At 37.7% G+C, this 13428-nt stretch overlaps 2 protein-coding genes across 2 annotated transcripts in view; both read right to left on the bottom strand.

Moving 5' to 3' along the window:
- LOC123557846 (enolase 4-like) overlaps positions 1-3154 on the bottom strand; it is a 34315-nt gene extending 31161 nt beyond the window's left edge. The window contains exons 1-4 of the mRNA XM_053544751.1: positions 3068-3154; positions 2520-2713; positions 1779-1922; positions 1181-1243 (exon numbers count right to left, since the gene is read on the bottom strand). Of these exons, the coding sequence (XP_053400726.1) occupies positions 1181-1243; positions 1779-1922; positions 2520-2713; positions 3068-3154 (488 nt within the window). The remainder of the gene's footprint in view (positions 1-1180; positions 1244-1778; positions 1923-2519; positions 2714-3067) is intronic.
- A 260-nt stretch (positions 3155-3414) lies between these two features.
- On the bottom strand, positions 3415-7434 carry LOC128557401 (enolase 4-like; the record flags this gene model as incomplete). The annotated part of the gene is made up of 3 exons (XM_053544749.1): positions 7134-7434; positions 5094-5138; positions 3415-3489 (listed from the first exon to the last, which is right to left on the bottom strand). Coding segments are annotated over exons 1-3 (288 nt in total), but the record flags the coding sequence as incomplete, so codon positions are not given.
- Between the last annotated feature and the right edge of the window lie 5994 nt (positions 7435-13428).

The raw sequence follows: 13428 nt of genomic DNA, 5'->3' as shown, positions 1-13428 counted from the left end.
AAAATATTCTGATGTGTAGGAAGTTCAAAATTCATGTATTAAAACATATCAATCCTTGATATCTGCATTTTATTCCATACTTTTTTGTAACTGTAGCTGAGTATGCTAAAAAATGTATCGTAGTTAAAGCGAGAGAATGTAGACAGATCCTATCTACTGTTGCAAACATAAAATATTATTGCCGAATGGAAAAGGCTAATTATTGTGCATGCCAATGAATATTCAATAATGTTTCAAAAGCTATAAAACCCTGTGAAATCATTATCATTCATCAGGGCTATTATTTAATGTGGATTGAATGGCTGAAACAAATCATGAAATCAAATCCCATCAAACATACAAAACTCTCAAATAAATTCTTTGCTTTCTACTTTAACAAAGGACGATTGCACATAGATAAAGCAAATATTAGGAAGTTGTACAGATCCTTTAGAACAGCAATGATTAAAGTTGCTTTAAACTGTGCATTATTCAGGAATTGTTGGCAGGGATGAACCATTACAATATGCAATATGCACTGATCCAAAATTCCTTTCATATCCAAAATGTCAAAATGGGAATATCAACAATGCTACATTAAAATATTGCTGGAAAAGTTAATTAAACTTTAATGTCATACGACTGAGAACACATAACTGGCCCAATGTTCTGTGACGTTGTTTACTTGACAGATCTATTGAAACTTCACATGGGGTATTGGCTTACCAAAAATGCTCGTCAGAATTTGTAAAGAATTTAAAATGCAACGCCAGCATTGTTCAAGTTAGCGGAACTTTTGCTTATGAATTATTCCTGTATGATATGTCAGCACAGAAAGTCTTTGTGTAAAATTCAAATATTCAGAGATACAAATGTACCATGATAACTTTTGAAAACTCTTTTTCAAAATAAGCATACACTGCAAATAATTTCCCTTCACAGCCAATTAAACAATTAAGGTGGACTTTTGCATAGTTCAGTTACCTTAATCCTTTCCATCAAAGAATCGTTTTTTATTTTCATAAAAGCAGGAAAAAGTGCTGGTTTTGCAATGCAGTATCACACTGAATTTGCAAGTGAAATGTACAGTGCCTTGTGCTTTTGAGCAATATATTCGCCAGTGTTGCCACAACAGTTTTACTAGATAACAAAGTCACTACATCCTTCAATGCTTATAACACGGGTAAGTAACTTAACACACCCTATTGTGGGCAATCCTGTACCCAGTTTGCTGGCTGCCCTACTCTCTGCCATAGGAGACACCCTAATATACAGATATACAGAAAAGAATTTATTTCTTTTATTTTCTTTTTTAGTTTTCTATCACAATAACATCTATGAACGTAATAACTGTGCAGAAATACCAACGGAACCTCTGTGGACATTATCAAAACAAACTTAGAAAACTGGGTACAACAACCAATCTTCGACATGCCAACTTTTTTAACCTTATATGAAGGCATAAGCCTGTCCAGTAAATGTCTAGAACTGCCAAACATACATCTGAATTGATCAGCATGTTTTTTGCTACTATGCCAGCTGTTATTTTATGATTTACTAAATGTAAGTTTTTAGAAAATAACAAACATTTGTGAATCAAATGTTGGATTACCAAAATAACTAAATCATCAACAAGTATATACACAGCTTTTGAATTGTAGAACTGAGAATGTGCTCTTTAAAAATATTCAAACATTAGTAGAAATGTAACAACAAACAATTATCAAGTTGTCAGCACAAATAAATCAAACAAAATCATCTGCAAATTAGGCAGATCAAGGATTAAATTAGGCACTTACTTTCCAGATTTTGGTTTATCTCCCTTGCTAAGTCCGCTGCTTGGCTTTTTATCTGACTCATTCGTTTCCTCTGTGCTTTCTCTCTGTTCAGCTTCCAAGGCTAGCTTTTCATCTTCAGCAGCTTTTAGTTTGCCAATTATTTCACTAATTATAACAGAAGGTAAAATGTATAAGTCAAAGACATTTCAGTATCAAAAAGAGAACATGCAAATCATAGAAATGTAATCTTTTATCCTAACCTATAACCTGCTGGTGGCAAGTGATTCTGCCCTTAGGCTAGCGACTAGTGCTGACCCGGTCAGTCACCTGGGGTGTAATATGATCCACAAGCTGTAATTTTTTCGCTACTATAATAAAATAGCGCTTAAAAGAAAAGCATTTGTTTTACTTTATTTCTTCTACTAAATGAAGAATCATCATCAAAAGAAAAGAATCTATCACTAGCTGAAGGTACAGATGGAGATATCTGGCTCTCGGGTAACTGTTTAGCGTTAACTTTGCTCAGCCTCATTACTGCCTGAACAGTTACTCTCGAGCCAGATATTTACATCTACCAGTGAAAGATTCTTATAGTATACAAAATGAATAGTTCGAGTATGCCCTGGTGCTCAACCCATCAATGTTCAAACAGTATTTCACTATATTCACTACAAAATGTAAGAAATAATGGGTGAATTTTTGTCATCAATTAGATCATACAATCAGTTAAGATATCAACTATTGGGCAGGATAATTATTTACCTGACTAAATTATCAAGTTCCTGTTGTTTTGAGGGGTCCTGCCCCTGTAGTTTTGTACAAATTTCTGTATTCATCAGTTGAATTGCTGCAGTCACATTATTTTCTCTATCCTTAGCTTCCTCCTCAAGTTCCTCAGGTTTGGCCACTTCTAACAGAGCTGGGGACGTACTTGAATTCAGCAAGGAACTTACTAGCTGTTAGAATAAAAAAGCAAGAGTTCATCTGATACAAGATCAATTATATGATGCCTGATGCTGACAAAAGCAAACCCAACTCATTATACAGTTGTCTGTGGATATGTAATTAATGGCCTTCGTTCCATTTTTTAGGGGGTTGTGGGGTGTGGAGAGAAGGTGGGGTTAGATTGGGTCCAGAGACCATCTGTTAAACACTCCTTTTTACCTACTGCTATTAAAACTTTCCCATTAAATTTAACTATTTGAGTGAAGGGGTATTAAAAACTTAGTATCCATGCTGTATTTTGAGATAACGAAAACATTAATGAACAAAAAATCTTAAAGTTGGCTTGCTGTTTGCTAACCCATTACTGGACACAATATGATTCTGGCCTTGACAGTTTGTATGATACCCTTATTATCCTGGCACACAATTGATTGTCTGCCTTTGCAGATCATGTTTAGATCAATCACCTTTTAACATTGTGTCTGAAAATTGCATTTATTGAAATTTGGTTCAGTATCATTTGGTGCACCCCATGAAGTAACTGCAGATTGAACAAGATCCAATTATAAATTTAGTGTTAAAAACAAAATAAGTGCTAAATCAAAAGTGTTGAATTCCTTCCATGAACTAGGGAAATAGTTCCAAAGGTCCCTGTTTAGTTCAATAAAACCATATGCTTTATTTTCCATTTTTAAACCTTTTGCTATATTAATTTATTGTTTTCAAAAAATATGTCAGTCTGTATAGAGTTCTGACCTTTGCCATCAATCGCTGTCCTGGCCCGAACCTGGAGAAAAACATTTGTATATTATATGGAAGTTATTCCTTTGTGTATTAAGATATAAAACTAGAAGATGCTTTTGTAAAAAAGTGCATGTCTCCCCCAATGCAAAGTTGTACAGACAAGAAGTCAATAGGGGTCTGTGAGTTTCAACATTCTGGGTCAAGTGGTTCTCAAGTTACTGACCGGAAACGGTTTTCAATGTTCAGGCCCCTGTGACCTTGATCTTTAACAGAGTGACTCCAAAATTAATATGGGTCATTTACTTTGCATATACAATCATCCTATGAAGTTTCAACATTCTGGGTCAAGTGGTACTCAAGTTATTCATCGGAAATGGTTTTCAATGTTCAGGCCCCTGTGACCTTGAACTTTAACAGAGTGACCCCAAAATTAATATGAGTCATCTACTTTGCATGTACAAACATCCTATGAAGTTTCAACATTCTGGGTCAAGTGGTACTCAAGTTATTGATCGGAAATGGTTTTCAATGTTCAGGCCCCTGTGACCTTGATCTTTGATGGAGTGACCCCGAAAAACATAGGGGTCGTCTACTCCAGCAGCCCTACCACGCTATGAAGTTTGAAGGTTCTAGGTCAAATGGTTCTCCAGTTATTGATCAGAAATGAAGTGTGACGTACGGACGGATGGAAGGATGGACAGGGCAAAAACAATATGTCTCCCACAGAGGGGTGAGACATAAATATCTTTCACCATGTCAACACCAGATGCAACATTATTACAAGAGTGAAAATATAAAATCTGGTGCTCATGAGTAAAAGATACCTTCAAGGCTTGATCATATATGAAAACTTTAATTAATCAATGTCTCTTATATCAGCTTTAAACACATTTTACAAAATTTGCTCATGCTTCCACTGTAACATTACAAGACCAATGTATTTCAATTTCACTGTTTCAATAATCAATGGAAAACATGTAACAAATGAAACTAATATGCTTAAAATAACTCAATTAATTTGAACTTAATAGCATTCCCTGTCTGTTGTTTCACAGATTTAATGATTTCTGCTATTAAAGTTACAATTATTCTATTAAACACAAAATAACTTACGTTTACAGTAACTGTTATGTTATATAATGTACATACAATAAAAATGCAATAAATCAGAATAAATAAATTGTTCTCAATTATGTAAAGATCAATTCTTAAATGACTCGATTTGATTTCCAGTTAAACAAAGAAGGAAATCAAGCTCTGTATATTATGGGATAAACAACAGTTGATGCGCGGACCGGTAAGAGAGCATTATGACATCAACTATGACGTCAAATGCCGCATGACGTCCGATACATTACTCCTCGGGTAATGAAGTCCAGCATAATTTAATATTTATTATAATATATCAATGGGCATGTCAGAATGAAAACAATCAAGCCCTTCTTGTGATTTATCGTTACCACAGTTCATCGTTCAGATGCTTCAGTATTTAACCACTCGGGCTAATGCCCTCGTGGTTCAATCCCTCAGCATCTGAACTCTGAACCATTATAAATTAGACAATAATCACTTGAAGGCCTTGATTATTTGTTAAGTAAATGATGAAAGTGACATGTATGTCTATTTTAAAACGAAATTGTTACAAACCTTTGTGATTGTGGGTGTCCTTGAAAATCCTTGGAAGTAATTTGCCTAAAATTGCAAATAAAAATGTTACTATAAAAATTCTAAGTATGAATATTAAAACAAAAAAATTAAGTCACACGAAAATAGCTTTTTTTTTGTGAGAAATTAGGCAACTTTTTAACCGATCAACCGATTTGCCTGAAATTTGAAACATAGATGGTTTTAGAAATTCTTATCACAAAAGTCAACTGTTAATCTATACTTGTGCAAAGATTGTTCTTTCAAACTAACTTTATTTTTTGCTTAACTAAAATATAACCTTGTTTGCTTTAGGCCATATATAACTGTGTTTGCACACAAAAAAGTTTTATAATAAGTGGTTAATGTATCCAATAAGGTGATATATATAATACCCCAGTGATTTTAGATAAGCAAATTTTGTGCCAAAATTTTCTGTTGTGTATATCTCTATTTTAATGTGAATAACTGTTCAAAATTAGCGGTTACGTTTGATAGCCCGTGGCTACTGAATTTCAGCTATGGCTACCGATTTCACCAGATACAACCCTAACCAGGCTACCATTTTTTTGTAATGTGATTTAAAACAAGGAGCTGCGTTCAATAAACGCTTGTTGCCCCCAGTGGCATCCTAAATGTAGGTAGATTTTGCACCCAAGTCCAAAACAAGGTCAAACTGAGGTCAGGTGATGTTTGAAGATGAGGAATGGTCACAGTTTAGATCTGTATTAAATTAGTATCAATTCATTCTTGTACAGGGTATTGATGCTAGACTAAACGGTCCCATTTGGTTAACCAAGAGATGGCTCATATAAAGCAACGTAAGTCCAAAATGAGGTCAAGGTCAAACTGAGGTAAGGTGATGTCTGAAATGAGGCATGGTCACAGGTTACATCTGCATTAGTATCAAGTCATTCTGGTAATTAAGGGGTATTAATGCCAGACAAAACAGTCCCATTTGGTTAACCTTGTACGAATGGACGGACTGACAAACCGAACAAACAGAGGGACAGGAAAATCACTATATGCCTCGCTGGGGGCATAAAAAACATGCTAATTATACGTGTATAGCATGGTGATTTCAAATGATCACTATTAATTATCATTATTCATATGGTTTGCCACAATATGCATAAAATTTAGAAACAGGAAATAGCTACAAATGTATCTATAAGGATCTTACATGCCTGCCTGTGTAAGACAGGGTTTTCCCTACCAGAGGGACTGTGTGGAATGCAAAACCAAGCATTAGCGAGGTTTTTTAATCAAAGCTGTCCCGAGGGTTGGGAAAACTGCTGTCTTACAAAAGGCAGATATGTTAGATCATTTTTCTTGCCTAGATCACGTTTAATAGATCGTGGAGACAAATAGATTTGGGTATTTCCTGTCATTATTTATACAGTTTATCATTTTTATGACATCACAATAGTGCAAATACTATGTGACGTCACTAGCTAAGTGCACGCTATTTTAGACAAGTTTTTTCCCTAGGGAAAGACAGGAATATCTATCCCTGGCGTGTGTGCGGACAAATGTTTAATTTCCCTGATAGGTAGGCAAAAATAAATTTTCTAAAGGCTCCGGTCAATGCATGAGAAGACTCAGAATTACAAGGAAGAAACATAATCAGATTCTCACGAACTTGTTCGACCTGGTTAGGTAAAAAAATGGGGTTACGCCATAACTTAATGGATGTGACAATCAGAATATAAATTGTTCGGGAGTACCAATTAGAACTAGAGGATCGAAGGACCTGACTGCATGGTCAAATAGTCGAACTAATCCGACGTATATGTTGTTTGTTTTATGTTGTGATGGTCAAACTGTAGCAGTGGCTGCAAAAGTCAGAAATTAAAAAGCAACCACTCAGCGACAGTAATCTTGTCTACATGGTCATAGTACGATCTTCAATAAGGTATAGTCGAACTAATCCGATATATACAATTTATTTTATTTTTGTGACGGTCAAACTGTGGCTGCAAAAGTCAGAAATTAAAAAGCAGCCACTCAGTGACAGTTTAATTATCTCACGACTTTACATACCAAGTGCCCGTATACATCTGCAGGATTGTCATAGAACATCGAATTAAGAATTTCTTCCATTTTTTGTGGAACGCCATTTTCCGCGTAAAATTTTGCAGCACGTTCTTTCAGCTCGTAAAGCTCCCTTGCCTCTTTTACGGTTGCCATAGTCTTCTTAGATGCTGACATTTTATCGTTCGTAGTGTGAACCTTTTATTTTGTACTTCTTTAGAGTTTAAACCGAATAACAATGTACTTTTTTATATATTATGTCTGATAGCGTCCTCTTTGTCCACCATATTGGATAGTTACCAGGGAGGAACTTCCTTCCGGTTATAACAGGTGCTCGTAAATTTTATTTGACTGAAAAATTTTAGCGTTTTCGTCTTACATTAATTGATTTATGTCATTTATTTATATAATGGCGTTATCTGATATGATATCAACAATTATTTTGTTGATACCGTATAAAGTATTTAAAAGCTATCATAAATTTATGATATGTTAATGATAATGATGTGCTGTTCCCCACCTACATTATGTAATGTCAATTTAATGATATTTAATTCTTTTTATGATTTGAGACTGGTGAAAGCTTCCAGTTTAATTTTTACCACAGCAGGGCCCAAGCTCATGAACAAAGGGTTGAGCGACCAACACCTCATCCACAAGACCCTTGAGTATTAGTCATTGAAGAGTATTCGTTCATGATCTTTGCTGCATGAGCAGTGTTCACGGCACTTTACATGTCAATGAGTAGTGTTCACGGCACCGTTAGGACTAGTCACTGTGTCATGTTCTCGGCACTCTGAGGACAAGTCACTGAGAAGTGTTAAAGGCAGTGTTCACTGCGCTGTGAGGACAAGTCAATGAGGTGTGTTCACGGCACTGTGAGGACTAGTCACTTAGGAGTATTCACGGCACTGTGAAGGCTAGTCACTGTGTAGTGTTCAAGGCACTGTGAGGATTATTCATTTAATTGTGTTCACGTTACTGTGAGGGCATGTAACTGAGAAGGTTCACGGCACTGTGAGGTCTAGTCACTGAGAAGTCTTCAAGGCACTATGAGGATTAGTCACTGAGTTGAGTCCACAGCACTGTGAGACCATGACACTGAGAAGTGTTCACGTCACTGTAGGGTCTAGTCATTGAGAAGTGTTCAAGGTACTGTGAAGATTAGTCACTGCGTTTTGTTCACGGCACTGCGATGAAAAGTCACTGAAAAGACTGTTCATAGAACTGGGAGGACTAGTAACTAAGTCGTGTTCACGGCACTGTGAGGACAAGGTAACAGAGAAGTATTTAAAGCACTGTGAGGTCTACTCACTTAGTAGTGTTCACGGTAATGTGAGGACAAGTCACTGAGAAGAGTTCATGAATGTCACTTTAAGGTCTAGAACTGAGTAGTGTAGACGGCACTGTGAAGACTAGTCACTGAGACGTGTTCAAGGCACTGTAAGGACGAGACACTGAGTTGTGTTCACGACCCGCTGAGGACTAGTCACTGAAAAGTGTTCACGACACAGTGAGAACAAGTCACTAAGAAATGTTCACGGAACTGTAAGGTCAAGTCATTGAGAGGAACCCATGCCACATTGAGGTCTAAACTCTGAACAGTGTTCACGGCACTGTGAGGACTAGTCACTGAGACGTGGTCAAGGCACTGTAAGGACTAGTCACTGAGTCATGATCACTGCACTGTGAGGACAAGTCAATGAGAAATGTTTACGGCAGTGTAAGGATAAGTCACTGAGTTGTGTTTATGGCACTTTGAGGAATAGTTACTGAGTAGTGTACACAGCACTTTGAGGTCTAGTCTTTGAGACATGTTTACGGTACTGTAAGATCTAGTCACTGAGAAGTGTTCGTGCAGTGTTCACGGCGCTGTGAGAACAAGTCAATGAGTTGTGTGAGGACAAGTCAATGAGAAATGTTTACGACACTGTAAGGATAAGTCACTGAGTTGTGTTCACGGCACTTTGAGGATTAGTTACTGAGTAGTGTGCACAGTGCTGTGAGGTCTAGTCATTGAGACGTGTTCATTGCACTGTAAGATCTAGTTACTGAGAAGTGTTCAAGGATAAACTTAAAATTAAATAAAACTTAAATTATTAAAAAGAAGACGTTTGAAGTTCATAGACTAAACAAGAGTTGCAGAATTTCAACAAGGTTTCGAGCTATAGGACCAGCGCATAGGAGTTTTACCTTAAAGGTAGTTGAATGCTATAGACGATACCAAATATAGGCCAAAACATTGAGAACTGTTCAAGGCAATGTGAGGTCTACTCACTGAGGCGTGTTGAATGCACTGTGAGAACTAGTCACTGAGAAGTGTTCATGGCTCTGTGAGTACTAGTCACTGTGTAGTGTTCACGGCAGTGTGAGGAAAAGTCACTGAGAAGTGTTCAGGGCACTGTGAGGACTAGTTACTAGGAATTTTTCAAGACACTTAAAGGACTAGTTCTGTGAGAACTAGTCTTTGAGTAGTGTTCACGGCAATGTTAGTACTAGTCCTTGAGTAGTTTCCACTGTACTATTAGGACCTGTCTTTGAGTCGTGGAACTCTGAAGTCTAATCACTGTGTAGTGTACCTGTTACATTGAGGAAAGTCACTGAGTGGTGTTGACGATAACGTGAGTACTAGACACTGTAAAGTGTTCACAACAATTAAAGCCCTAGTCAACGTGTAGCGGTCACAGAATAGTAAGCGCTGGTCACAGAGAATTCACGGATCCGTGAGTAAAGGTTACTGAATTATTTTCACGGCATCGTGAGGAGAAGTCATTGAGTAGTGTTCAAGGCGTTTTGGGGACAGGTAATTGAGTTGTGTTCACGGCACTGTGAGTATTAGTCACTGTATAGTGTTCACGGTACTGTGTAGACTATCATCACTGAATTGTATTCACGTCACTGTGAGTACTCGTCCCTGAGAAGTGTCCTCGATACTATGAATACAAGTTTTTGAATCGTCTTCACGGCACCCTGAAGACCAGTCACTGTGTATATTACACTGAGAAGTGTTCAAGGCACTGTAATGACAAGTTACTGAATGATGTTCACAGCACTATGAGGAGAAGTCACTGGGTAGTGTTCTCGGCGCTGTGAGGACTAGTCACTGCATAATGGTTACGGCAATGTGAGGACAAGTCACTGAATAGTGTACACGGCATCGTGTACTTGTCACTGTGAAGTTTTCGCGGCACTTTTAGGAGAAATAAATGAATAGTATGCAAGTCAGTGAGGCACTGTGAGGGCAAGTTACTGAGTGGTGATCACAGCACAGTTAAACAAGTCACTTAGTAGTGTCCACGGCGCTTTGAAGACTAGTCACTGCATAATGTCCACGGCACTGTAAAGACAAGTCACTGAACAGTGTTCTCGGCACTTTTAGGACAAATCAATGAATAGTATTCAAGGTACCGTGAGGACTAATCACAGCACTTTGAGAACTAGTCACTAAATAATATTCATGGCAATGTGAGTACTAGTCTACGAATTGTGTTGAAGGCATTATGAGGACAAGTCACTGATTCGTTTTAAAGGCACTAAGAAGACTAATCACTGAATAGTTATCAGGGCGCTTTGAGGACAAGTCACTGAGTGTATTCATGGCACCATTGCTACGTGTCATTGAGAAGTGACCAAGGGACTGTGTGAACTATTTACCGGAAAGTGTTCACGATGCTGTGAGAACAATTCTCTGAAATGTGTTCACGGCACTGTGAGGTCTAGTCACTGAATCATCATGACGGCACTGTGAGGACAAATCACTGAGTTATGTTCACGGCACTGTGAAGTCTAGTCACTGAATCGTCTATTGCATTATGAGGACAAGTCACTGAGTTATGTTCACGGCTACATGAATACTTGTCATTGAGAAGTGATCAAAGCACTGTATGGACAATTCACTGAATAGCGTTAACGGCACTGTGAGAACAAGTCACTGAATTGTGTTCACGGCACTGTAAGGACAAGTCACAAGTTATGTTGAAGGCACTGAAACACTTTAAGGGATAGTCACTGAATCGTCTATGGCACTGTAAGGAGGTCACTGAGTTGTGGCCACGGCTTCGTAAATACTTGTCACTGAGAAGTAATCGAGACACTGTATGGACAATTTACTGAATAGCGTTCACGGCGCTGTGAGAACAAGTCACTGTATTATGTTTATGGCACTGAGGACTTTATATCACTGTAAAGTATTTACGGCACTGTCAGGACAATTCATTTAATAGTGAGAATTAGTCACTGAGTTCAGTTCACGGTTCTATGAGTACTAGTCACTTAGAAGTGCTCACGACACCATGACTACTAGTCACTGAGAAGTGTTCAAGGTACTGTGAAGACTAGTCAGTGAATAGTGTTCACGGCGCTGTGAGGACAAGTCACTGTGAAATGTAATCGGCACTGAGTATTTATCACTGTGAAGTGTTCACGGCAGTGTTAGGACAACTTTTAATAAGTTCAAGGCACTGTGAGAATTAGTCATTAAACAGTTGTTCTACGGTTCTTTGAGGACTAGTCACTGAGAAGTGCTCACGGCACCATGAGTACTAGTCATTGAGAAGTGTTTAAGGTACTGTTAGGACAAGTCACTGAATTGTGTTCACGGCGCTGTAAGGACAAATCAGTGAATAGTGTTCACAACACTAAGTACTTATCACTGAACAGTGTTCACGGCATTGTGAGTATAAGTCATTGAATTATGTTTACAGTGGTGTGAGTACTAGTCACTGAGTTGCGTTCACAGCACTGTTAGCACTACTCACTGTGTATTGTTCACGATACTGTGAGGACAAGTCACTGAATAATGTTCACTGCATAGTAAGCACTACTCACAGAGAAGTTTTCACAGTACCGTGAGTAATAGTCACTGAATAATGTTCACGGCACTGTGAGTACAAGTCACTGAGTAGTGATCAAGGCACTATGAGGACTAGTCTTTGAGTTGTGTTTACGAAAATCAAGGACTAGTGTTCACGGCACTGTGAGGACAAGTCGCTGAGAAATTTTCACTGCACTATGAGGAATAGGCATTGAGTCGTGCTCACGGTACTGTGAATACTAGTCACTGAAAAGTGTTTACAACACTGTAAGGACTAGTCGCTTTGTAGTGTCCACGGCACAGTAAGCGCTTGCCACAGAGTAGTTTTCACGGCAACTTGAGTAATAGTTACTGAATAGTGTTCACGACACTGTGAGTACTAGTCACTGTGTTGTGTACATGCCACAGTTAGGACAAATCAATGAATAGTTTTCAAGACATTGTGAGGACAGTCACTATATAGTGTTCACTGAATAGTATTTATGGCAATGCGAGTGCTAGTCACTAAATTGTGTTCACGGCATTATGAGGACAAGTCACTGAGTCGTTTTCAAGGCATTCTGATGACTAATTACTGAATAGTGTTCTAGACACTTTGAGGAAAATTCACCGAGTTGTGTTCATGGCACGCCGTGACTACTTGTCACTTAGAATTGATTATGGCAATGTGAGGACAATTCACTGAAAAACGTTCACGGCGCTTTGAGAACAAGTCATTGAATCTCGTTCACGGAACTGTGAGGTCTAGTCACTGAATCGTCTTTACGGCACTGTATGGACAATTCACTAACGGTACTGTGAGAACAAGTCACTGAATTGTGTTCACGGCACTGGTTACTTATTACTGTGTAGTGTTCACGGCACTATTAGGACAAATCATTTAATAATGTTCAAGTCACTGAGTTGTGTTCACGGGTCTTTGAGGACTAGTAACTGAGAAGTGTTCAAGGAACTATGAGGACAAGTCACTGAATAGTGCTCAATGTTATGAGTATACTTAGGTTAGATCTTGTTAATGCGTCAATTCGTACCATAGTTATTATCCACTTCTGCGCAGTAACGGGAATCAATATGCAGATAGTTTGTATTTACATATGCATTGTAAAACAAAACTCAATTTTCTGTTTAAAGCTTTATTGAAATGTCATAATGGAATAAACATTCAAATACAGTTTAACATCTAAATTATTCAAATTCTATTGACATCAAAACCGTTATTGTTAAAAGAATCTGATTACATAATGAAAATACCCTTTTATCAATTTGCAGACCATATTGCTAGAAATACATAATTTAAAGCAAGTTTCAAGTTTATTCACAATCGATGATTGTCACAACCATGCTATTAAAAAAACTAAACATTTCATAAAACGACAGAATCAGCTACTATAAACGATAAACTAGACAATGAAAACATAATACATGTACATGCATACAGTTGATTTAAATTAGGGATGGGAACGAATATTCGAATATTCGAATATTCGAAAA

Source organism: Mercenaria mercenaria, chromosome 5, assembly GCF_021730395.1.
Source record: "Mercenaria mercenaria strain notata chromosome 5, MADL_Memer_1, whole genome shotgun sequence".
Lineage (NCBI taxonomy): Eukaryota > Metazoa > Mollusca > Bivalvia > Venerida > Veneridae > Mercenaria > Mercenaria mercenaria.
Note: the sequence above shows the minus strand (reverse complement) of the source record. Positions and strands in the feature narration are given on the sequence as shown.